Raw genomic sequence first — 27107 nt, forward strand, 5'->3', positions numbered from 1 at the left:
GTGGCCGCGCCATGCGCCTCTCCCCCAACTCGACGTCAGGGCTTCCGCAACGTAACCAAGACGCTGGCTGCTGTGGGCGTACGCTGGTCCGTCTTGTGTACACGTCAGTTTTGAGGGTGACGTCATGCCGCCTGGGCGCACGTGTCCAGACCAGCCGTGGTGCAACGAGAACCGTAACGTAAAGAGTGCCGTCCTGTCATAGCGGGGGCCTCGGTGTTCGTTTCGCGAAACCGAAAGTGACACGAAGAAACGAGGCCGCAAAAAAATTATTTACGCTGCTGTCAACCATCTAAAGTGCCATTCTATGATTTCTGGGCTGGTACCACCTACAACAGCGAAAAAAACGTAACACAAAAATTTCGTATCAGTACTCCTTCAAGAATGAAAGTAAAAACAAACACCTGTATAATGAAACTCGGAGCACTTGGGGGCGCAAAAAGTGCAAAGTAGTTAGCGGAATCTGGAATAGTGTAATGGTACCGACCGTCACTTTTTCAAACGCAGTGTGTGTCAGATCAGTTTCTATCAGGTCTAGAAGCAACCAAAGGCCGGTAACTCGAGTAAAGTTAGGAGTCCACAGTCAAACAACTAATGAGGCAGCGCAGGGATACTATGAATGGGCCTCCCTTGAAGAGAGAGGCGGGCAGAGCAAACTATTTTTCCGATTACGGCTTTAAAACACTGGTGACCAGAGATGGGCGCCCAAAGCGATACGGCGTTGTTACATGAAAAGCGTGTATCCACAGTAGAGAACAAGAACCAGGAGGCTTAGGACGAAGTATATGAAACGTGGAAGCACAGGGGAAATGCGTAAGACACTGAAAAACAGAGTGAGCGAATAGGAGACAACGAAGTGGGAGAAAAGGATGGAAGCGTCAGGTATCTACAGAATTAGGAAGCAAGATTCTAAGAAGATTGAATTTCTTTTTGAAGCCCGGGTGGGTTCCTTGTAAACAAAGACGCTTAACCGCGAGCAGGTACAGGAAGAATCGTGCGGAGGTTGCGAAAGGGAACTCGAAATGATGCGACATATTGTAACGGTATCCGACTGGTCCTCAGTGAGGAAGGCATCGCGCTTGCGGAAGCTTAACGGAAAAGTGAAAGCAGTAGAGGTTGCTAAAAGGAAGTTACAAAGTTGGTAGGAAAAGGCGGATGAGGAGCCAGGAAGGGATCCGAACAATATCAGCCTATATGCAGCACTGAAGTGCCATAAAGGGTAAACCTTTCTTAACTTTAATTTTGAAGGTGAGCTAAACAGGCAGCCGCGTCGCAACTAATGTCACTGCGCAACGCCACCCTATTACAAAGGGGAAATCGCTAAATATAATCGGCATTAGTACCATCGCAGACTCCAGCCGCCGCGGCCACAGCGTTTCAAGAAACTGCCACACATCTCGCAGTCGGCGCAGTTAAGATGTTGCCGGCACTGAAAGACTGGCTGAGCTAATTCTCGGTGACGGTGGGGCGTTGCGGAAGTGCACAACGGTTTGGCCGCCCTTGAACTTAGTCCGGCATAAACGCAAACCCAAATTAAAGGCTTCGCGTCACCTCGCGCTTCGCTCGGTACGCACCAGGGTCTGTGATTCGTGGTTACCACAGTCAGCGGCAACAGCCAGCGATTGTTACCGGAGACTTTACTGTCGACCTCCGAAAACCGACAAGCGGGTGGTTACCGGTCTGGGACGTGCTTCCTCTTAGCTGTCACCGTACTCGCCCACCACCGCCCGCTGCAAGAACTGTCGGCGCGATTAACCGGGTGCAGTGTTCGCCAAGGGAATCGACAACGAGCGTTTATCGCTACGTCTCGTATTTCTCGACACACTCGTCACTGATTCGCTCTACATTGATTCCCACCTGCAAGTGGGGTCCGCCTTTTTGTTTTTAAACCCGGTGTACTTTCTTCTGTCTTGCGTTAGGTTCTGTCCAAAATTGCGTGCGCCTATATCAGCTCGCGTCGGCAACGAACAGCTTGCGTTCTCCCCAGCGCTTGTGTAAAATGTACTGTAGCTCTCACTTTAGTACAGGCATGTTGGAAAAAATATACCGATATTGTCCGCCAAGACGGCTCTACCATTGCGCCGACTTCCAGTTACTTGTACATAGTTAATTCACAGTGATGTTGTAAACACGCCGTCTGTTGTCAATAGAGAGTTTTAGCAGTCCGTCTGTTCCGTCGCGTACATAGCTACCGTGTTTACCGGGACCCGACTGCGCCTGCGCACGCGGAAGGGCGAAAAAGAAGGGCGAGGAGGCGCACCCCACCGTGACGAATGTGCGGACATGGTGAAGGCCGGCCCGCGGAACTAATCCCCCTTCCGCGACGAATGCGCAAGTGCTCCGACGAGTCCCGGTCAACAAGGTAACTACGTGCACGATGGAACAGACGGGCTTCTAAAACTCTCTAATAAGTAGCCATCTACGGAAGGAGCTTAATAATTGAAGAAAACAGCTGTAACTACTGTTTTCTCGGAACTGTCCCGAAAGGAATTACATGAGAATTAACTTAGAATTTATTGTAAAGAAATTATGCGTGTAAGTCAACGTACACAACTCATTATAGTTATCCGCCAATTTTGCAAGAAGTGGACGTGCTATAATTTTTTTGAACGAATGTTTTCGATTTTTATCGATGAGGATGAAGCTAAACTACTTTCCGTTTTTTTTTTTCTGAGAATATGCATTCCGTTTTTAGCCTAGCTGTTACTTCTTCTCGGGCTCAACAGCACCCAAGTTTATGAATCTAGGCTCCAAGGTGAACAGACTCTAGTCAAACAAGCAGAGGCCCATGCAGCCCACGGAAAGGAGCCTGCACGAACCTTGGATGCATTCAAGGAGGTGGCATCCTTGCTTGCATCTGGGAATGCGTCTGCTTTAGTCAAGCCGCTTTGTGTAACCCCTGGCAACGTGCAGCTTTCTGCGGTTTTCGGCCTGGCAAATAACAGGGAAGTGACGTGGCTTCCTAATGCCCTTGAGCTGGCGGGACAAGACACGGGCCGGTGCATTAATCCTAATGGTGGGCCTTTCTCCCTAAGAGACACTGCACCATCTCCACGAGGCAGGCCATGCATGCTTTTCTCTCAAACCTCTTGCAGCTGCACCCCATCTTGGGACCAGGCGCCAAGGCGTGGCAACGGTACTCTGTAGCTGCGCAGTTTCAAGGTGAGAGTGCGAGAGCGGCACGCGTCACACCATTGGTGGATCGTTATTATCCGAGAGAGGAGGGGGAACGAAGACACCTCAATGCTTTATTCACGCATGCTAACCAATCAGCATCGCCCCTGTTCTGTTCCTTATTGCATCTCTCTCGTCTTTCTTATTGCCAATCAGGTGCCTAGCCACAGCTAGATTTTTCTATTAATAGCTGTGTATTATTGTATAAGAAGAGAGCGGAGTGGGCCGGGGAACAAACGCGTGGTAAAGACATATTAGTAGAAATTAAGAAGAAATGGACATGGTCAGGGCATGTAATGCGAAGGCAAGATAACCGTTGATCATTAAGGGTAACAGAGTGGATCCCTAGAGAAGGCAAGCTTGGCAGGGGGCGGCAGAAAGTTAGATGGGCAGATGAGATCAAGAAGTTTGCGGGGATAAATTCGTCGCAGTTAGCGCAGGACCGGAATAATTGGAGATCCATGGGAGAGTCATTTGCCCTGCAGTGGGCGTAGATAGGCTGACGACGACGACGACGATGATGATGATTACTGCATAAACTGGGTAGTAGTAGTGAGTGTTTTCAACCTACCTAATGAAGTGCCTCTCTGTCGGTGACTGATTTCATTTCAGCGAAGTTATGTGTCACTTTACAGGTATGAACGTGTGAAAGATTTAATCCGGTGTAGGCCAATAACAAAGCTTTTGCAGTGTAGTAAACTCCTCCAGCAGCAAAACTTTGGATGGTACACACGCGTCGCGCAATCGGGCACTGTTGATAGGTTAGCTTTTTAACCTGCCACTAAGTTCCGAAAGGAAACTACGTCAGTTAATCAGATGGCCGTTTGGCGGGGAGCAGTAAGTAGGGACATACGGATATAATTCGTTATACATTTTGTTGCTTGCAGATGAGTGATATTAAACCCCAAAATAGTTTAAGTGCTCCTTCGGGTACACAAATTGAGACTAGGCCAGTGGATACAAGTAAAGCTAAAATTTACTTTGGTAAGACAAATGCGTCCTAGAGGTTAGCCCTACGCCACCGTCTGTTCCGAAATTTCGCCCGGAACACTGATGTGTCTCAGGACGTACATTGAATGACAGCCATTACAAGGAACGCTTAGATGTCTCTGATTAGGTGTTTTGAGGATTAAAATAGGCCATCCAGTAATTATTTGGTCATAAAAAATGTTATGATAATGGTATTGTTTGTGTTTTCTCGCAAGTGCTTGGCCAGGGTTATTTTTCCAGCTCCGTAAACGGAGCAGCCCTTTACTCTTTATAGCGTTGAAGCTCAGGTCTAATTGTTAACCTGTCCAACCTGGTTGAGCTGTACTTGCTACACAGAATAAACTGCGGTTGAAAGGATCTCGAAGGGACCGTGAAAATTTGCTCGTATTATCAGAAATTTGTGACAAGCAGACGTTTTTTGCATTGTGCACGTTACGCAAGAGCAAATCGGTTGTTCGTCTTAACCATGAAATTCGTCTTAATCGAGTTCATCTGAAGGAGGGTTTACTGCATATGAATTCATATTCCTCGACACGCTTTTGTCAATCTAGTGAGAAAAATCTGTGCCTGAAAAACGTTGACTGATGTTAAAAAGGTACACGTTTTCGTCATTCATTTTTGGCTTGGGAGTTTATGCAACCAAATATGTTGCTTAAGTCTACTGCGTATTACAGCCGCAACGAGAAGTCAGGCAATCGGCCTGAGTGTCGCTTCATAAATGCATTAAAACTGCAGTGAGTTCAGAAACTGCAACGTGGGAAACCTCGCAAAAAAGCTGCGAGAGAAACGCTGTGACGCCTATCATCAGAGTCCTTCATGGACCCCGCTATCAATACCAGGGTCAATCATCGGTTTACAAAGATGGTGGGACGCTCGGGTATGCAGCTACTGTACTGCTACTGTTCCCAACAAACTTGGAGGGCTCTGCGCAGACGTAGACGGCAAATCACGCTAACTTTATATATGTGAAGTGTGACGAAACCATCGGCATGCCCTGTCCTGTGGCAAGTCATAAGTTGGCCAGATATGGCGCTGAGTCAAGGATCGATTACAAGAGCACGCCAACTCCATGAATACCGCTCTCCACATAAAGAAGTGCAAGTATGCACTACACTTTAAATGTTGTGTGAACTTGGCGAAGCGTTCGCCATTCAGAGTTAAGGCACCTCAGGTGTGAGCACATCTTGAGTGGCCCTGTTTGAAAAAGAATTTGCCTACTTAGTCAGATAGAATTCTTCGCAATGTTTACAACCACATCTGTCAGCTTTAGTTTTTAACAGCGAAGCTGTTTAGCAAATCAGTAGAGTTTAGTGTCCGCAGATAAAAATACCAAGAAAACGCAAGGCGTACGTGAGCGCGTGCCTTGCGGCGACCGCCCGGCAGTTAAAAAAACCAAGAAAATGCGAGCGCCGGTGTGTGTGTTCCTCGCGGCGACCACCCAGCGTACCTTCCGCACATTTGTCCAGCCAAGCACACCCACTTAGGGAGATTGGCCATGATTGGGGCGACCAAAATGCCGAGCGCCAATGTGTGCGTGCCTCGCGGCAACTGCCCAGCGTCCCCGGTGGACGTTTGTCAAGACAAGCATACCCACTTTGGGAGAATGGCCAAGAAACAAAAAAACAAACTCCAGCGTTCGCCGTAATCATGGCAACACTTCCCCCCCCCTCCCTCTAAGGTGATGTCCAATGATTATCACTTAAAAAAAAAAAATGAAGGAATCTCACACTTATGGCAACAATGATGGAATAAAGGTGGTTGCGGCAGGAAAGAAGAAGCAAACCGGTGGCTGCAATTGTGGACTTAAGCCGTAGTGATGGTCGTGAAGGTTGCGTACAGCTTCGCTACCTTCCAGTCTTACGCTTTAGTGTAAGCTTCCTTCATTTTTTTGTTGTTTCTACGTTTTCATTTTTACCCTGCTCTAGCTTATAGGGCAAGCCTTTCTGGCTGTATATCTGATCTTTTCTTATTAAATAAACAGGTGTTAGCGCTTGTGGACATGACTTTTTTTGTGTCTCGTTTTTTGCGTTATGTTCTTGCACAAGAGCTGGAGTGTGGAGTAAATGTGGTAGATGGCATTATTAGCTACTCTCATCCGCCACCGTAGGACATGCGAACTTGCACTGGTGCGCATGTGTAGAATACTGTTTCCGTGTCCCCCATTTGTTTCCCCCCAATTCCCCCCCAGTTCCCCCCAATCTGCTTGTGTTGGCGCTGCGAACTTAAGCGTTCGCATCTCTAAGGGGCTCACGGCGTTATTTTATCACAGGCTGCCAGGTTCTTATTTAATGCAGAGGCCTAAATTTTTTTTATAGTTCCTCAGTCATTAGTGATGCGACGCACTGCGCGCTGCGTCTGCAGTGTTTGGCCCACTGCAGTGTCCGCCTGGTCAGCTACATTTATTGCACGTAGGCACGTCCGAATATGGAACTTTCAAACTAAAATGGGTATTGCAGAAATTAAATTCGAAAATTCAATTCAGAATATTTATTTTTACCAATAATGCTGAGCTTCAAACATTGCTACCTGTAAGAACTTCGGCTTTTTGTGACTGGGTGTAACCTGCTTGTTTAAGCTAACTCACTTTGTGAATTTTACAAACCCACTGTGGCGCGTAATACTTCAACTTCACGAAAATGCTGTGAATGAAAAGGAATACAAATACGGTCATTTCTGGCAGCTCTTGAGAGAAAAATTCAAGCTCACCGATATTTTTAAGTTTGGATTTATTTTTCAGAATTATACTACAATGTCTCTTCTTGTAGTATAATTAAATATTTTCAATACATTTTGGCAGTAATTGAAATCCATTTCATTCAAGCTTTACTTTACCACACCTGTTCTCACCACACAACGTGGTGCCGAAACTCGTTTTTTTGTTTTTGCTGCTACAAGTGATCGCCGTGTTTAATTTCCACGAGCAAGTGTCATGGACGTGGCGAGTGTCTCCTTTTCCCCTCAGATGATTACCAACTTCTCCAGCAAGAGCACGGTGCGGCCTCAACGGCTGGTGGGTTGCACGGTGCCCCTGGAGGTGGTCCGACTCACCACCCCACCCAACCAAGGCGTTGTACCGACTTGTACCCCTTTGGAAACGCGTCGAACTTTCACAGTGCTGTGGGACACCATGGCGCTGACGCAAACTTCAACGAGTTCTTCAGCCGGGCTCTTCGCCTCGACGCGCCCCAGGCTTCGCACGAGTTAAAACAGGTCAGTATTACGTCACTTGAGTCCTGCGCACCACTTCCTCCAAGGTATACCCTGTGCATGGCCACCGACAAAAGCCTGCATGATGAAGTTTCAGCTATCGGATAGTACTTTTTCTCTTTTTCGAGGGCGACGTAGTATGCGGTTTGTATTTAAAAAAGCTCCAAGCGCCATCAGCGTTATGCGCACCGTGAATCATTTTTGCACGTCCTCGTTGAATTCCCTTAGGGAGACAACCCCGTTTAGTGACCTCAAGTTGCGGAGGTGGTCCCAAAAATTCGTGCCTCTAACACTTGGATTGGTTGGATATTGAAGTGGGATGTATAGCGTGCCAGGGAGGCGAACTAGGATATTAGCGTGAATATTGTGGGGAATTTTAAGCTTCTAATCGGTGATTAGTTGAGCTCGTGAGCCTGGTCTGCCCAGAATGTGCCGCCCACTAGAAGTGGCCGAAAGCCATTGGAGCTGGGCTATGCAATGGGCCATCACCACTTTGTAAGTGGTTGTGAACACCGAGCTATCAAGTCGGGCAGTGGAAGTACACGCGGCGGGGACGTGCAGTGTGGCCTTGCAGACTTTCCTAATGAGACGATTAAAGTTCACTTAGAGTGAGCAGGAGGCAGGGGAGGGATTATTGAATGCGGCTGATGCCAAAAGCTAGCACCAGTCGCCCTCTTTCATCCTACTTAAGCTCCTTGGACCCGGTGGTTATGCGTCGAATTAGGCCGATCTGATTCACATTCGAAATGAGTTGCAAGGTATGCTGAGCGTTAGCCCTGTTACGGTTGATTACAAGACGTACTACCCATATGATATTCAGCACCGGGACAGTGATGTCGCCAATGACCCTTTGTAAATGGGGAAGAGATGTAGTGCTACCTTTCGCAGTTCCCAATAGAATTTCAGATTTGGTAGGTCAGCAGTCAAGACGGGTTGGACGTACTTCATCGATAACCACTTGCATTCCAGTTTGTATTTAGGTGTTATCTGTTTGAGAATTGCGGCATGGAAATTTAACGCATGCACTCATTACCGATGTCATCATTCGGCGAGCGACATTCGTACCTGCCGTCGGACGACTGCTCCAGTGTAATGTTAAACCAACAGTCTGGGCGTACATAAATTTTCCCGTACAAGGGCATAACCAACATCTCATCTTCTCTGTGCAGCTGCCGTCCACCTAGCACGGCTGCCTGCAGCTACGTTGAGTGCCTACAGTGTCCGCACAGCAACTGAGGCGACCAGGCCGGCCTTAATTCTTTGGGCCCAGTGAGGACGGCGGCCGTTCGCACATTCGTCTACAGGACGTCCTGCACCTTCGAAGTCGGCAGCGGCGAAGCCTCCTTGCCGCGGTTCTGTGCGGCTATGATTCGTCATAAAGACGACTTACGAAGTTTTTTTTTCCACCCCCTACTTCCAATTAAAGAGGTGTAAAACCTTACCACAGAGTGTGAAGTTTGCCTAGCGCGCACAAAAAGAAAATTCACAGTAAGTATGATCCGAAGTTCCTAGAGGTCAACTTTATTCCTGCCGATCCAACCATCGCAGTGGCGGGGTACGTAATAACGAAAAAGTCAGAGGTCACCAGAGCCTTTCTCGTGATGCGATAGCGTCAATGCCCAATGCAATGATGTAGTGGGCTTCTTCGAGTGTGTATATGGGTGTTGATGCCATTGGGAATAGTCTTCACAGTCAAATAAGAATTGGTTCTTCGGTTTTATGCTTCTGACGACTACGGTCATCGTAAGCTTCTGCGGATGGTTGCGGCCGTAAGCTTTTGGTGACTGTTTCGGTATGTGAGAATTGTGGGTGGGTGTTGTAGGGATGCTCACGCCATGGGTCATACCGGCGAGGGGGGGAGGAGGGGGGGGGGGAGACGGGGAGATAAAAGGCGCTCGCTGGGAAGATGCGCGCATTGCCACCCCCCCTCCGTGATCGCCGCAACAATGACATTTTGGGGAGCGTGACTGCCTTTAAGACGCTTGGAAAGGACGCGCCCAATTATGGCAACAAAGCGCCGTTGTTCGAGTTGCCTGCCCAGGGACCACCGGGTTACAGTGCACTAGAAGAGAGAGGTGTGTCGTTCGAGGCAGATGAGGGGGGTCCCTTTTGCGATGAAAATTTCTGCTAGGAACTCCTGTTGTAAGTAGCTCCCCTGGCGAACGCTGCTTACCAGTTGGTTTCAAAAGTATTGTTTGTAAAATTAATCTATATTTATTGCCCTAAATAGTGTTGTTTCTTTATTTCATGATATAAAGCTAAAAAGAAAACGCCAGGCACTTGCTGCAACAGGAGTTCTCTGGGGAACGCCTGCGCTCGACGCAATTTTCTCATTATTTCTTTTGCTTCTTTCCCCCGTAATTCAGATTACGGCACTCGAAATAACACTTTTGTCATTTTTAATTAAAAGCAAGAAAATAGTCCGCTGGCGCAGCAATAATGTCTAAATACATCCATGAGGGCCCGCTCAATTTGGCAGCGTATGGAAAATCCACAAATGCTTCGCGCGTGCTTTTTTCCCTCCAAAACGCAGAATTTATTTAAAATTTTAAGCGGTTTTGGTTATTTATTAGTGGCGCAAATTTATCGCAGCAGTCTTTCCTTTATAAATGCCGAGCTATATGAACTTTCCCATAAATACATTCCCCTATAAAAGCCTACAAAAGCTTTGCTGCCGTGGGGTCGTTGTAGGACATGCCAATGCTGAACTACACTCTCATGATTTGCTTGGAGTTGCAAGGCCTTGGGCAGTGACGCCCTAGTGGAGCGAGTGAAGGGCAACGAGAAAGAAATACAATACAAGACTACAGCGAGAGGCCTATGGACACCTGTACAATCCTTGAAAATCTGTTAAATTTTCGTGTAAAAAACTTGGGGTACAGCTATGAGATGTTTAGCGCGCACACATAGTCTTCTCGGTAGGTAGTTCGCTAGGAGGAGCATTTCTTGACTCTCCTGTGCAAACATGTATTATTCACAAAACTGCTTTCAGTAAATGCTACATATCAATTATTCTGAAACGATCTCTACCTAATTTAAGAGGTGGTATTGACGATAACCGGAATGTAGCAGCAACCACATAGCGAAGTGATAGAAGGCGAAGGTGAGCGATATTCGAAATAACCGCGCCATTCCAGAGCGCCACGAGGGAGGGAGAACGAGGTTGGAGGGGAAAGAGAAGTAGGAAGAGGAAGACGAGGGAATGACGGAATTGGATTGAAATGAAAGGGAACTGCTCAGCGGTTGCTCAGAGCTCTGTAAGGCAAAGACGCCGAAAAGCAAATGCGAACAAAAGAAACAAAAATATTGTATAAAACCTAAACCCAACCCCACCACGTCAACTCACCAAGATTGTGTTACGAAACTTGCAAATCGCTGGGCCGGATCACTTTATATTTGCATATCACAGATTTTACACCTCACGGTTCATGCTCATCACGTAATAACGTGCTGCGTTTTGATACTGACTCGGCCAGCGATGCACGTCTTCTTTATGCTGAGACCGTGCGTGTGTCATCAAGCGATGAGGCTGGGCGTGTGTCATAAAAACAATGTTTTTATGGCTAGGGTTTTATGCATTTTGCAGCGATGATGCTTATGGCTACGGTCCCGTTTATTTTTCGGGCACGCAAACGTGAGCAAAAAGTCAGCTCCTATTTGGCGAAAACCGCTTCATTCTATGCAAAGACGTATACGTCGCATCACTTGGGCATGCATTTTGAGTGCATAATTTGTCAACACCCACCATTGTCCGGATCAGCAGACTCACAGGTATATAAGCAGGATTTCTCAAAGCCCTGCCGCTGGGCGAGCCCCATTAAGCCCCATACGCTTGCACCGCACTCTCCTCTTCGTCGTCCAAGCGCTTGCGTGCGGAGTGTTTTTGCGCCCTCCGTTCCTGTTGTTTCACGTCTTTATTTCACTTAAATTGCCCCTGGGGGGGCTGCTGTGAAATGGAAAAAAAGAAAAGAAAAACCCTTAAGGGGATCAAAAATGAAGAAGCGAGGTCCTGCCGTGAGTGGCGTCGCCGTTGAGCATGTTTACCGACATGGGAGGCGGCCTTGGCCAGCTCGATCCTTCATGATAAGCGCTCGCCGGTCGAAAGGGCGAAGGCGGGAGACGTTGCATCTGGAGCCCGTTACCTCGGGTTCCACCTATGCTCCCCTTCCCCCTACTTTTTTACTCTCTAATAAACGTTTTTAAATGCACCCGTTTGCTTAATTTCCTTACTAAAAAGAAAAAAAGGGCATGTCTGTCGGTCACCTATCCCTACGCCGATGACGTCAGAAATTTCAAAATGTGTCGGACGAGCAACGACTGTCTGTCTGCTTAAAGGTGCCGTGCCGAGTCTCCACTACGAAAGGGACCGTCCACCGCCAAATTCCAGACCCTCTACTAAGACTGGATGGCGTCAAGAAACGTATAGACGCAGTACCACTTCCATCAAGAATTCGTACCTTTGTTCTCCACGACCATTGCCATTACTGCCACTAGACACCCCAGAACAGTTTCCCCAAAGGAAAGACGATCTTCTTCGCGCCACACGAGCTCTAATTCCACCGTGTGGAACGGACCTCCCTAGCAGACTCGCTCGCTGGGAGGAGGTCTTGCTGCGAAGACTTCGTGTTGGTGTAGCCCTCTCTCCCGCTGTTACCCGGGAGTGGCCACCACGTTACCATGCCCCGTTCGCACAGAACTGCCCCTTTTGCACGGCTCCTGCCGTAGACGCGGACACTGAACATTTGCTATGGACTTGCCCTTCATTGGAAGCGGCGAGAACAAGACACCTCCGAGGCACAGGCCTCCACCCTGGCAGACCACCTGACCTTCATCGGTGGATTTGGGGACCCCATCATCGGTCCTTTCTTGCGTTTCTTCGCGAAACGGGGGTTAATCTATACCTGTGACGTAGTATTTATGCCAACGGGCATACTATCGCAATAAAAAAAAATTCTGAGTCACCCAGCTTCGCTCGTCATGCGCCTTCAGAGAGTGGAATGTTTCTTTTTTTTTTTCATGTGCTCGATCAACCTTGCTGGAGATGTTACATTTCTTTTATCAAAACTTTTTCAAGAACAATTGTATGAGAGTGGGCCGCTAATACGGCTCTTTCATTACCCCAAGATCTATTTACTTGCCACCACTTGTTCACAATAAATGAGTTTGCACCTGTGTTCGAAATTCTGTTTAGCCATGCGTCGTGGGCGAAACAGTTTCGCTAGTTGTTCTCCTTGACATCGTGGATAGGGCTAATAATTTTTTGTTTGGTCCCAAAAATTGTCTCATCCAAAATGAAATCGTGGAGTTTTGACAACACGATCCAAGAAGCAAAATTTTGAAGGGGGTGTGCTTCGTTTAGCGGTTACTTCGTCTGTTAGTGTGATAGCGTTTCTGTGAAGCAGGAAAAATTTCATAAATGTCTCATAAGCCCGTGAAATAAAAAAGAAATAAGCAATGTAATGCAATGAGGGTAAATAAAAAAATTAAATTCAGGCAGCTGGGTACTTACATGCCCCCGTGCAACACAGAAATTGAAAACGCAGTAAAAGATGCCGCCACGCCTCTTTGGCGCCTTCTGCCCATGCCCAGTTACTTCGGCCCAGTGATAAGCGGATCACACTCCCCCTATTTTCTAAAATTAAGTTCATCTGCTACTACCGCTACTTTTACCACCACAACCACTTACTACTACTACTACTACTACTACTACTACTACTACAACAACAACAACAACAACTACAAACGAGCCCATGATTGTCAACACAGGCGGCGAGAGACGGCTTGATGATGATGTCGACGACTCCATTGATACATTCAACAGGGGAATTTACCACGGGTGAAACGTCTACTACTGTCAGTCTGAAGCTGGCAGATTAAATGTAAAGATGGGTTTGACATTCGTTATCGCATTTTTGTCCCACGTTAAAATATACGCCTCTTTTCAGCTGGAATACCTCTAGTTCTGATATTATCTTCGACTCTCGGTGCTTGTCAGCGTGCCGTGCGTTGCAACCACCTTGTGGCACGGGCATCTCGCGTTCTCGTGCTATTGCGGGGCGAGCCACAATTCCCAAGACCGCCGGAGCTGGCTGTGTAGGCTTAAGTTGAACCTGTGGCCCTTCTCTTCGCGGTCGTTTCCGCATAGACGGCTCTCCAAGACGACGCGCCCTCGTATCATCTCATTCAGTTCCAGAATCGGGAGTGGTTACCGGCAACGCAAACCTTCAAGGCCCTCCGCCTTGGATACTACAGGGAGCGGTGAGCGAGAGCCCCAATTCCGCGCTAACCACTGTGCTGCCTGTCGTACGGCGTACACTACTCGGGCTTTCATCGCATAAGTCCTTCATGCGACGGTCGTGGGCTTTTATTCGTGCTTTTTTTTGTTAGTGTTCATTAAGCGTGCTACAGAAACTGCAGGCGCTACCTATTTTTTATGCTGAAACTTGCAAGCAGAAGCTTGATCGCACTTTCTGAGTGCTCGGGTGGGGATTTAAGAACCGCTACCTTTCTTCGTTCCTTCACCGCCAACTTTTCGATTTTGTAAGGATTATGAGGACTAGTTTGCCATCGTTTATTGATTATTACGAATTTGAATTTTATGAAATAAACAAGCTTCAAAGGCCTTCTATTAGTCATTTTATGCGCTCGGTGCCACGCACTGATGACCGCCTTTTAATAACTGAGTTTTGTATGAAGCGCCTTGGGCTGTGATGCCGTAGTGTAATACCCCTGCGGTGTGCTTTAGTTGTGAAGCGTGGTCCTCTCTGTGAAGCGTGGTTCCAGGGCGTCAAACCGCATGTCTTTAATTAGCCTAACTGGTTCAATGTTAGGCTCCCTTCGCAACTACTCCTCTGGACTGCGTAGGCAGAAAAAACTATAGGCTCCGTGGTTCGTAACTTTGGAAGTTTTACTTCAAAAATAGAACAAAAAAGATAAAATAATGAAATAGAATTTTCGACAATTTCTACCTCTGGAAGCGCGAAAAAAGTTTGAGTCAGCAGCGTCGTAGAACGCTGGAAGGGTGGAGGTCGGGGGCCACTGCAGTGAGGCCACTGCATTTATGACTTCTTCGCACGGGCGTTTCAGCTTCATCGTGGCCCAGGCTGGAAAACCTGCCGAAGCCGATGCGGCCGCTGCTGCTAGTTCGCCGGACCTTACAACTGCGTGCAAAGTCAGGGACCCGCACCCACGTTCATCCGAGACGGGAGGAGAGGACAGCTTCCTGACGGCTTCTACCTCCCCGGTACACCCAAGACGACGTTCGTTTGACGTCTCCAGGGGCCAGCACCCGGTTTTTGGCTACCGTGCAGCAGCCGGTGACGAGGAATCTCCTCGCAGCGCATCGGATGGCGCCTTGGGTTCCAGTTCACCCACGGCAGCAGTTGTGGCAGAGGCGACATTTGCCTTTCCTGCCCCACCTACCAAGCCTGCTGCCATGCCACACGGGCGGGTAAGTCGGCCTGTACCGCGCCTTTTGTCACATTTGAGATTAACCTTTATTTCGTTTTCTTCAAAATACCCACAATGTTGCGCTATCTATGTGTTATTTTTCTGTTCTCGGGAGGAGTGCACCTGTCATGTATCACGGATGAACCTCAGAGGCACGTCAACATCAAACATGATAAACGTTTGCAGCGCAGAGCAACAAGGATGAAGAAAGAACGAAACAGGACAACGCTCGTCGTATTACATTCTTCCTTCGTCCTCCTTGTTCTGCGCTGCAACCGTTTGAAAAGAAAAAAAAAACAACTTTATTGTAGCATACGTTAAAGGTATAAAAAATATAAAACAGAGCTAATAGTAGCGGGGAAAAATATAACAAAATCCTCGAATGTACAGTCCGTCCTGATAATACCAATGTCCTAGTGCCCTATCGGCATTCGTATACTATATGCCACTGTCTTACCGGAATCTAAGTCTTGCTGCAACGCTACCGGATCGTTGCGGCTGTCGTTTGGCAGGGTCGCTGGCGGTCGAGCCCGAGGGCATGTGCGTGAGAGGTGGTGGTGGGGCTAGCGGGGCAAAGCCGCTGGTGCTTGGGTGCGCCCGTGAGAGCTGCTCAAAGGGGCCAGCGGGGCAGGGCCGCCGGTGCCTTGCGAGATTCCCATACCGGGAGTGCCGCCCTTCCAGGTCATCTCAAACACCGACCGCTCTGTTGTTGTTGTTGTTGTTGTTCCTTCGGGAATCGCGCATACCCAATCAAGGGATTGGGCAAACATGAGAGGTTGCAGAGGAAAAAAAGTTTCTGGCCGAATTACGGGGTACTGTTTAAGATAATTTACATAGTTGAAAAGCACTTTGGATTGATCAATTAGGAAAAAGAATAACTGAAAAATTCAAAGCGAGAGTAAATAACGGATTTTTTAATGAGAATCGCTTAGTACTTTAGTTAAGGTTAGGAGGGCAGAGCAAACATCCCGATGGCCGAACCCCGTTTCAGTAGCCCTGAATTAAAGAAATACGGGCACTGACATGGCAATCCCAAGGCTGCGCAACAGCATCTCAAGGAGCTCGTACCTGAGTCTAGTAAAACGTCGACAGGATAGTAGGTAATGGTCGGCGGATTCATCATTGCAGTAACTACACGGAGGTGTAAGAGCCAGACGAGACCAGTGAAGGTACTTGTTTAGCTGGGGAACTTATGACCTCTATAGCCGTTATGACCTCTAGGCTGCGCCAAGGGTTCCATTCGGATTTCCAGGAGAACTGAAGGTGGCAAAAATCTCTCACGGACAATAAAACAGATTCCTGCTGTCTTTGTAGCTTTATGATCCTGCGATACCTAGCACTAGTGATAAAAGTTGTTGGTGGAATGACATCTACGACGGGCCCAGATAGCGCTATTCTTGCTAGGGTCAGCGGTTTCATTTGAAGAGATCCCCGTTTGTCCAGGCGCCCGAAGAAGGTCGATTTTAATCAGATGAGCTGGAAGGAGCGATTTGAACGTGCGTTGGAGAGGGGTATATTGAGGGGCAGTAAGAGCTAAGCACAATGAAAGCGAATCCGAAATTATAACTAAGGACACAAGTGAGGCATGAAATTTACGTAGAACCAAAACAATTACCAAGAATTCAGCGTCCAACCCGCTCCTAGTTTTCCTGCTCCCTTCGCACATTGCTTACTCTGCTTCACTTCTTCGTCATCTTCATCCAGCCCTTCAAGCTTCTTTTCATATCGGGGTTCTCTAAGTTTTTGTCAAGTTCTTTTCACTTCCTCCAAAGTCCTGAGAGCATGTTTTTCTTGAAATAAATCATTGCCCGACCAGCGGGTGTGGCTTTAGTTACATCGTTAAGTAAAAACACCCAGCTCTTGTCCAAACAGGGAGCAGTGGGGATTGTTCAGCAGTAGCAAAGGTTATACATCACTGCCGCAGTTCCTGGAATTTCATCATGCAATTCTTTCTGTGCTTTGGCGCCCGTAACTTCAGAAAATGTGGTGCGAAAACAAGGTACATTGGAAGGTTCAACAACAAAGCTCATTCTCTTCCTGCCCTCTCGTGTCTGTCTGACTCCTGCCAAAAATTTTCAGAAAGAAGTCGCACATATTCCCATTCCGTCTATTACCTCCAATGCATGGGCGCCCAGAAGGCCATTTGAGAGGAAGAGTGCCACAGAAACGGCGTTTGCCTCGGTGACGCAAACTGAAGCAGAATCTCCCTCGATGCAGCGGTCTATTTTTGCCGGGGTGCTCGACCGTTGCTTTTCCCAGTTGAAAATACGCAGGGTGCAGCCTTTCCAGCAGGTTATTCGAAATATCAGCATCTCGCAACTGATTATTACAGAAAATAATTTTGCAACACTTACTATTTTCAAGGCCCCCTCTGGAGGACCCCGGCAGTGTACCGGGGGAGCCCCTGCTGGACTCTACCGATGGGCGGCTGATCTTCGGCCACCTGCCGGCCATCTACGAGGTGCACCGGAGCCTGCAGCAGCAGCTGTAGGGCCTGCTGCACGCCTGGTCCGAGGAGCACTCGGTGGGCTAGGCCGTGCTTTCACATTGCGAGCCCTTCGCCCGCACCTACCCGCCCTTCGTCAACTCCTTCGAAAGCGCCACGGACACCATGGCCCAGTGCGACCAGCAGTGGCCCAGGTTCCACGCCTTCCTCAAGGTGCGTTCTCCCCAGTGGCATCTTTTCCCTTTTCCCGGCTGAAAACGCGCAGCGGTGCAGGCTTTCCAGCAGGTGATTGAAAATGTGAGCATGTCGCAACTGAATATCACAAAATGTAATTCTAGAACGCTTCTTTACTGGAGGACCCCGGCAGTGTACCGGGGGAGCCCCTGCTGGACTCTACCGATGGGCGGCTGATCTTCGGCCACCTGCCGGCCATCTACGAGGTGCACCGGAGCCTGCAGCAGCAGCTGTAGGGCCTGCTGCACGCCTGGTCCGAGGAGCACTCGGTGGGCTAGGCCGTGCTTTCACATTGCGAGCCCTTCGCCCGCACCTACCCGCCCTTCGTGAACTCCTTCGAAAGCGCCACGGACACCATGGCCCAGTGCGACCAGCAGTGGCCCAGGTTCCACGCCTTCCTCAAGGTGCGTTCTCCCCAGTGGCATCTTTTCCCTTTTCCCGGCTGAAAACGCGCAGCGGTGCAGGCTTTCCAGCAGGTGATTGAAAATGTGAGCATGTCGCAACTGAATATCACAAAATGTAATTCTAGAACGCTTCTTTACTGGAGGACCCCGGCAGTGTACCGGGGGAGCCCCTGCTGGACTCTACCGATGGGCGGCTGATCTTCGGCCACCTGCCGGCCATCTACGAGGTGCACCGGAGCCTGCAGCAGCAGCTGTAGGGCCTGCTGCACGCCTGGTCCGAGGAGCACTCGGTGGGCTAGGCCGTGCTTTCACATTGCGAGCCCTTCGCCCGCACCTACCCGCCCTTCGTCAACTCCTTCGAAAGCGCCACGGACACCATGGCCCAGTGCGACCAGCAGTGGCCCAGGTTCCACGCCTTCCTCAAGGTGCGTTCTCCCCAGTGGCATCTTTTCCCTTTTCCCGGCTGAAAACGCGCAGCGGTGCAGGCTTTCCAGCAGGTGATTGAAAATGTGAGCATGTCGCAACTGAATATCACAAAATGTAATTCTAGAACGCTTCTTTACTGGAGGACCCCGGCAGTGTACCGGGGGAGCCCCTGCTGGACTCTACCGATGGGCGGCTGATCTTCGGCCACCTGCCGGCCATCTACGAGGTGCACCGGAGCCTGCAGCAGCAGCTGTAGGGCCTGCTGCACGCCTGGTCCGAGGAGCACTCGGTGGGCTAGGCCGTGCTTTCACATTGCGAGCCCTTCGCCCGCACCTACCCGCCCTTCGTCAACTCCTTCGAAAGCGCCACGGACACCATGGCCCAGTGCGACCAGCAGTGGCCCAGGTTCCACGCCTTCCTCAAGGTGCGTTCTCCCCAGTGGCATCTTTTCCCTTTTCCCGGCTGAAAACGCGCAGCGGTGCAGGCTTTCCAGCAGGTGATTGAAAATGTGAGCATGTCGCAACTGAATATCACAAAATGTAATTCTAGAACGCTTCTTTACTGGAGGACCCCGGCAGTGTACCAGGGGAGCCCCTGCTGGACTCTACCGATGGGCGGCTGATCTTCGGCCACCTGCCGGCCATCTACGAGGTGCACCGGAGCCTGCAGCAGCAGCTGTAGGGCCTGCTGCACGCCTGGTCCGAGGAGCACTCGGTGGGCTAGGCCGTGCTTTCACATTGCGAGCCCTTCGCCCGCACCTACCCGCCCTTCGTCAACTCCTTCGAAAGCGCCACGGACACCATGGCCCAGTGCGACCAGCAGTGGCCCAGTTTCCACGCCTTCCTCAAGGTGCGTTCTCCCCAGTGGCATCTTTTCCCTTTTCCCGGCTGAAAACGTGCAGCGGTGCAGGCTTTCCAGCAGGTGATTGAAAATGTGAGCATGTCGCAACTGAATATCACAAAATGTAATTCTAGAACGCTTCTTTACTGGAGGACCCCGGCAGTGTACCGGGGGAGCCCCTGCTGGACTCTACCGATGGGCGGCTGATCTTCGGCCACCTGCCGGCCATCTACGAGGTGCACCGGAGCCTGCAGCAGCAGCTGTAGGGCCTGCTGCACGCCTGGTCCAAGGAGCACTCGGTGGGCTAGGCCGTGCTTTCACATTGCGAGCCCTTCGCCCGCACCTACCCGCCCTTCGTCAACTCCTTCGAAAGCGCCAAGGACACCATGACCCAGTGCGACCAGTAGCGGCCCAGGTTCCACGCCTTCCTCAAGGTGAGTTCTCCCCAGTGGCATCGTTTCGCGGCCCCTGCCTATCTGTATCAAAATGGTTCGGGTTGTATCCCCTCTGTCGGTCCTACCCTGTGCCTTTTATATTTACAGTAGACATTTGTCGAAAAAAAAGTCAGCTAGGGCATAGGGCGGAATAATGGCGTGAAGTCAACTGCCGAAATGTATTGGACACTAAGCAAATGTTACCCTAACTGATAAGAAGTCGGTGGTTTCACAAACGTTTATTTATTTTTCGGATGTTCGTTAGAACGCGCAGTTTCTCGTTCACACCGGCCCAGTTGCGCCGTAAGGGTATACGTCAAAGCAGGTTCGATTACCGCCCCTCCTAGACGCATTGAGAGCGGCGGGATGCGCACCGTTCGCGTGAGAAACGGCGCCAGCAGTCTGTGCAATGCACACCGGACAACACAGCCTCGCATTACCTCATGTGTGGTTATGCCTTGTGCATTTATTGATATGTCGAATGTGCAACGTCATACGCAACGTCATACGCAATGTCATACTCAACGTCACACGCAGTCATACGCAGGACGCGTCTGAATCGTTTGCTTAGCATTTTATTGGCATAGAAGTGGCTCGGTTTTCCGCCAGGCGTCAGCGGATCTCTTCTAGGTAAGCCATGGCCTCCGCTTATTCCCTGGGAACCACGCGTATAAAAAAGATAGCCAAATAAGTACTGGAGCAGTCTTACTGCCTCTGTGCGGGACGTCATATGCGGGATGCCTCTCTCTCTCTCTACTCTTTCTTCTCTCTTCGTACCGCTCTCTGATCCCAATCGATGCAGGTATAGAGGGCTGCCGGCTGCGAAAGTAACCATAATCCCGGATACCTGAGAGGCCAAACCAGATAGGTTAAACCAACTTGGCAAGGCTTTTTGGTACACAAACAGCACTCCTCACCAGAACAGGATCTGGCCACCCTGGTGTAGTAGTTGGCCGACGCCTCCTATGACTTGTCAATGCAAATTTCGGTTCTCAGTCCCCTGCAGCTGTAGAGCACCCGTCCACGGCGGCGGCCAGGCCAGCGATAGAGGTGCTAAGAATCTCTGGGTCCGGACAGGCCGCCTTTTAAACTTGACCCCGGCAACGTTCAACGCGCGAACCCTGTCTAGAGTTGAAAGCTTAGCTGTAGTTCTAGAGAAAAGCTCGGACATTAGGTGGGATATCATAGGGTTAAGCGAGGTTAGAACAGGAGAGAGCTCCATGCAACTGACTAGCGGGCATATTTTGTGCTATGGAGGTCTCCCACAGAAGAAACAACACGGCGTTGGATTCTTAACTCACAGAGAAATAGCAGGGAACGTGGAAGAATCAAGCTAAACAAGCGGTAAAGGTTAAAGATTGTACGTCCCTATGCGCCAACAACTGGCTACGATGATGAAGCCGTGGGCAATTTCTACGAGGACGTGAAATGAGCAATGAAGGGAACAACACAGTTCACTACTGTGATGGGGGACTTTGACGCAAAAGTCGGTAAGAAGCAAAAGGGAGAGAGGTCCGTAGGAGACATTGGAATAGACAATGCCAACAGTCGAGGACATACACCGCTGGGGTTTGCTGAGAGGAATAACCTGCCGTTGATGAACACACTCTTCTACATACGAACGAACAGGAAATTGACATTAATATGTCCCGATGATGCAACAAAATACTAAATTGACTTTATTTTAAGTGGAAACCCACGTATTGGGCAGGACGTAGAGGTGCTAATGAAGACTGGGAGCAGCGATAATAGGATGGTTAGATGCAAGGTAGGGATGAATCTCAAAAGAGAAAGAAGGAAGCTCATGAAAAGTAAGAAACCCAGCATGGAATCACTCAGAGCCAGGACGGAGAAGGTTAAAATAACTCTTCAAAACAAATTTGCGCTTCTAAACGGGGAGAACAAGTATAGTGTAGACAGTCTACATGACAACCGACGAACGGCAATCACCGAATTAGCAGCAGCTGTTGGGGCAGCAGCATGTAAGGAACAAAGTGGAAGCGAACTCAAAAAGAAGGAACTAATTACTAAACGTAAGAACAGAAAAGGTAAAGTACGGTAGATCAAATTGAGTAAGCAGCGCTGTCTAAATTGATTAACAGAAGTAAAAAAATGGCAATCGTGTATATAACATGGCTGGAATCGGGAAACGCTGCAAATGGGAGGAAGCTTAAAAGCAACTAAGAGGAAGCTGCCATAAGTTAAGACAGAATGTACGTGCTCACATATGGGCAGGGTAGCATCACGTACATGGACAAGATAATAAAGGTTGCAGAACGATTGTACACCAGACTGTATGCGAGTGACGTTACCCCAGGGGGAAACTTGTAAGTACAAGCTCAACTCGCGATTTCCCCCTGGTGAATAAAAAGGGAAATAGAAAGTTCTCTCAAGGGCATGGAAAGAGGAAGAGCTACTGGGCACGACGGCATAATCAAGGAGCTTTTGAAGAAGGGCGGAGATATTGTACTGGAAAAGCTTGCTGCACTATTTCCGCCATGTTTTCAGAAAGTGTTCATAGCCTGGAAAAACGTAAACATTCTTCTGAGTCACAAAAAGGGAGATACCAAGGACCTTAAGATTTACAGACCCACAAGCTTACTATCAGTTGTTTACATGCTGTTTACCAAAGTTAACCGCATAGGCAACAGCCTGGATTCACAACAGAGAGCAGCTGGGTTTAGAAAAGGATACTCAACCATGGATCACTTCCATGTCATTAATCAAGTGATATAAAAATCCGCAGAATACATTAAACCCCTTGTCATGGCATTAATAAACTATGAGAAAGCGTTTGACTCAGTACCCACTCCACCCATGCTAAAAGCATTAAAAACCAGGGAATAGAAAAGACCTAGGTACATAAAACTTTTAGACGACATATATAAAGGATGTACCGGCAGGCTAACACTTCGCAAGAAAAATGAAACATTTCTGATTCGCAAGGGAGTACGACAGGGAGGTACCATCCTGCCAAACCTATTCACAGCATGTCTGGAAGGGTACGTATTCTGAAAGCTTTACTGGGAAAACACAGGATTAAGGATAAACTGAGAATACTTGAACCATTTGAGGTTTGCGGACAACACAGTCTTGCTGAATGAGACTGTAGAACACCTTCCAAAAATGCTTCAGGAACTACAATCAGAAAGCATGGTTGTGTGGTTAAAAATAAATATGAATAACCCTAAAGTAATGAGGGATAAGTATTGCAAAAGGGCGTTCTTCAGCTTGGAAAATAACACTCCAGAAGAATAAAAGAATATAACTACCTCGTGCAGATGGTTAGTGTTGACCCCAACCACGAGAGGGAAATCCGCCGCAGAGTAGGTATAAGTTGGAGGGCATTGGGCAACCACTCCCAAATAATGAAAAGTAAGCTACCTCTAGCACTTAAAAGAAAAATATACAACCAGTGCATGCTGCCGGTGACGAAATACGGAGCTGAGTCTTGACACCCTATTGAACAACTAGAAAGCCAACGTAGGTAAGCCTAACAGGTCGTGGAACGAATAATGATAGGAGTAACACTTAGAGACAGGAAACGAGCTGCCTGGATCAGGGAACAAACTCGAGTAGATGATATCGTAGTGCAAGTAAAGAAAAAGAAATGGACTTGGGCTCAGCCATGTCGTGAGACGAACCGATAACCGGTGGACAATAACATTAACATAGTGGATACCACAAGATGGCCTAGGAGCAGGGGAAGGCCATTTTAACCCGATGGAGGGATGAAATAAAGAAATTCGGGGGCAAACCATGGACTCCAGCAGCGCAGGACAGGAGCGGTTGAAGGTCAGTGGGAGAGGCCTTCGTCCTGCAGTGGACCTGAATAAGCTGTTGATGACGGTGGTTATGATGATGATCATCACGCTTTATTGTAACGTATCAAGGGCGTGAATATGCGCGAATATGCCCGGGTCGTTAAATGTTACTGCGCCGCGTCCGTTAGCGGCATAATAGAGTCTTAGCACTACGTATGCTCCGTGTCTTCCTTGTGTACCGTGCTGACCGGGACCCGACTGGGCACTTGTGTGTTCGTTGCGGTAGGGTGGATTAGTTCCGCGGGCCGGCCCTCGCCATGCCCGCATATTCATTGCGGTGGGGTGTTTCCTGCTCGCCGTGCCCGCGCACGCAGGCGCAGTCAGATCCCGGTCAACACGGTACAAGCGGAAAAGACGAGTGCTAAGTCTCTCTAATATTAAAGACCGACGCACGCCATCTTTTCTTACATAGTCCCGCTCTGTCACGAGCAGAAAACTGCAAATATTTCTGGCTACTATCTTGGTAAGGGCAGATTATCAGGTTTAGAGTGTTTAATGTACAGTGTTATTGTGGGAGGCCTTGCCCTAGACTTCATCCTTGCAATAGACGCCTTGCCCTCGACTCTTACGACGACTTCGGAAACTGACGAAACGATGGTAGGGAGTGCTCGCAGTACGCTACGTTCGACTAGCCATATCACTCAGCCTGCAACAGTGCTTCGGCTGCTTCCGCTTGCATAACCGGCCTTGGCGAGCTAAGCCGCAGCCATTTTTAAAGACGATAGTCTTTCTTGGGCTACTTAAACCCAGAAATTTTGGTCTGTCTGTGTGAATGGTAATTCGGAAAAATTTCGCGGTTGAAATTCCTGCGGATCAACTAGGACTCTCTTTGGCTAGGGGAAGTAGCGAGCCCCCGTAATCCAGTGTGGGAGGAGGCCAAAGGCTGGGGGTGGTAACGCGCCCCTGTCATCCAGCGTGGGAGGAGGCCCGGGGGCCTATGTTGCGAAGCTCCGACTGCGTTCAAGCAGTACAGTTCGTCAATGCTGGGCGCACCATTGCTGAAGCAAGGGGTATACCAGCATGGGGCCGGGGGTGTTGCGAACCTCTGTAACCGGTGCTTGGAAGGGGCCTTGAAGCAAACTGGTCTGCAGGCCGTGGGTTGTGGCCCTTGTAACCCGTCTTGGGGGCGAGAGCGCAGGAGGACGGGGAGTTCCGCAGGAAAGAGTCCTCTGAAATTCGAGGGCACCGCACTTTCAGCACGGGGATCGTGCTCCTAGCTGCCGCCACGGAGGTTCCTGGTCAACGAGAATCAGGTCCTTTGCAAGGGTTGGTGGCTGCGTACTAAACACTCTCTTGGTGAAGCAGTTGGGGGTGAAAGTGGTCACGTCGATCAACTATGACTCTCTCTGGCTAGGGGAAGTAACGAGCCCCCGTAATTCAGCGTGAGAGGAAGCCAAGCCCGGGGGTGGTAACGCGCCCCTGTAATCCAACGTGGGAGGAGGCCAGAAGGTCAACGTTGCTAACTATTGCGCTCACGTGTACAGTTCGTCTACAGGCTGGGGCGCAGCGAACCCTGTAACCCACAATGCGAGAGGGGGCCTAAATGCGAACCGGTCACTGGCCGAGGGATAGACGGTCCCTTGTAACCGCAGTCTCAGGGGCGGGCGGTACAGTCTGTATGTGAGGCTGGGAGCGCCGCAACTCCTGTAACCCACAACGCATGAGGGGGCCTATGTGCGGGCCGGTGTGTCACGCCAAGGGAAATGGATGACCCCTCGTAACCTGAAGTCTCGGGGCGAGAGCGCAAAGTTATACCAGTCCCAGCAATGGGCGGTCCTGGTAACTATGACTCCTGTTGGCTCGGGGACGACCCAATTCCCCCATTACGACCCAACGGCCGGGGGCAGTAACGCGCCCCTGTAATCCAGCGTGAGAGGAGGCCAGGAGTTCAATGTTACCATCAGCAAATACTGCATTCAACCGTACAGTCCGTAAGCAGAGGCCGGGGGCTGCGCAACCTCTGTAACCTACAAAGCGATATGGTGCCCAACTGCGGACTGGTCGCTGGCCGAGGGACTGACGAACCCTTGTAACCTAATGTCTCAGGGGCGAAGTGGTACAGCTGCCAGAGGCCGGGAGGATTGCAACTCCTGTAACCAACAATTGCAACAGGGGCCGTTGGGCGCTAAGCCGACGGCCTTGGACAAGCCGCCGTGACCTGAAGTCGTAGGGGCGAGAGTGCAGAGTTGCTTCTCAGGACCATCGACCGTGTACCATGAGTAAACTCCGGCAGCAGATCCGGGGGTTTGGGAGGACCTACGCTTCCAGCCCCCAGCTAGGCTGACTTTCCTGTCTCCGATGGTCGGGGCAAAGCTCACAAGCCCAAAAGGTAGCGGTTACCCCGTGGAGGGGCCGCAAGATTGGCAATATTGGCACTGTCTGATGCCCTCTCTGAGTCAACTCAGTCCTGAAAAGGAGTCGGACATCAAGGATCAGAACAAAAGACCGCTGTCCCCGATCCCTTTCTATTTCCCATAACCCCTTCCCTTCTCCCATTTCTCTTTCCCTCATCCCAACCCTTCCTGCTAGTTCCCAGGGGAGATCAGGGGAGTCTCCCCGGGCCCACTCTCCTGGCTGTGGTGTCGCTTAGTAGTATTTTTCCACTTTATTTTATTTCCACCTTCGGGTGGTTCAAACCTCTCTTGCCGTTTGGCCTATTCATTTATTTCACAATTGCAAAGGCTGGTTATACGCAAGTGGTACCGGCAGAGGCAGTATATTTTACAATCCTTTTTGGAGCCTCATTAAAATCTATGTCTGTCTGTCTGTCTGTTCGTCTGTCTGTCTATGACTCGATTCGGCCACCCGGCCAAAGCAAAACAATGTCTGCGCAATAGTCTTATACAGTCACAGCTAAATCTACCCGTCTATGTCCGCTGTAATGTTCATACTTGTCAACATTGTTGAAGAACAACAATACATTACGCTATGAGACAACAAATCAATACAGAAGTGATATTTGCAGTGTTCCTTTATAAAAAATCAAACATGCTTGACTTTTGCAAAATTAAATACTTCATCAACTGCAGAAAAAGAATTCACTCCGCCGTCGCCTGCTGTCGCCCGCGCCACTATAGCTTCTGGCGCCATTTTAAGAAATCAACCGGCAACAGTTACGCAAGGTTCCACTAGATAGGTTCCACGTTCTGCTTGCAACGCACGTGGAGTGGGGAAACGCGGTCCTATAAACGTTGAAGTGGGGCGCCTCGATTAACGCGCGTCTTCGCCGTACGGGAGCGTTCGCATCGAGACACCCGGTTTGGAGCAGTGGAACGCGGGAAATTTAAAATGATTAAGCAAACATTTGGCGTCTTTACTTTGGGAGGAGCGCGACGCAAGAGGAACAACATGAGAGGTGAGCGGGAAAGCAAAGGGAGGCATTTACTTCGCAAAAGCCGATAAAGACTATCGTCTTTTAACGGCATTTGCAACGAAAGTAGCAGATACGCGGCCAATTTTTATTAAAGAGAACGGGGAACGACGGGAACCCACTTGCCACTGGTAGGGTCGTAACTGTAGCGCTATAGAACGCAACCAAAATGTCAAAACATTGGAGTTGGTGGCGCAAGCGTTTGTAACGGGCTCCATGGAACCGTTAGGTTGGTCAGTTAGGTTCCAGCAATAACGTACTCCAGGCTGAAGTAAAACCAGTTCTCTGTTTCTTACACACATCGTCCGACAT

General features: G+C 49.4%; 1 protein-coding gene across 2 annotated transcripts in view; it reads left to right on the forward strand.

The window, feature by feature from the left end:
* The window catches only part of LOC144138596 (uncharacterized), a 71040-nt gene extending 62268 nt beyond the window's left edge, over window positions 1–8772 (forward strand). For both annotated transcript variants that reach the window (XM_077670971.1, XM_077670980.1), the window contains 3 exons: window positions 3093–3159; window positions 7124–7371; window positions 8538–8772. In XM_077670971.1, the coding sequence (XP_077527097.1) occupies window positions 3093–3159; window positions 7124–7371; window positions 8538–8552 (330 nt within the window). In that variant the 3' untranslated portion in view covers window positions 8553–8772. The remainder of the gene's footprint in view (window positions 1–3092; window positions 3160–7123; window positions 7372–8537) is intronic.
* The last annotated feature ends 18335 nt before the right edge of the window (window positions 8773–27107 follow it).

Source organism: Haemaphysalis longicornis, unplaced genomic scaffold (assembly GCF_048455015.1).
Source record: "Haemaphysalis longicornis isolate Haplotype H1 unplaced genomic scaffold, Haemaphysalis longicornis Haplotype H1 scaffold_1, whole genome shotgun sequence".
NCBI classification, from domain to species: domain Eukaryota; kingdom Metazoa; phylum Arthropoda; class Arachnida; order Ixodida; family Ixodidae; genus Haemaphysalis; species Haemaphysalis longicornis.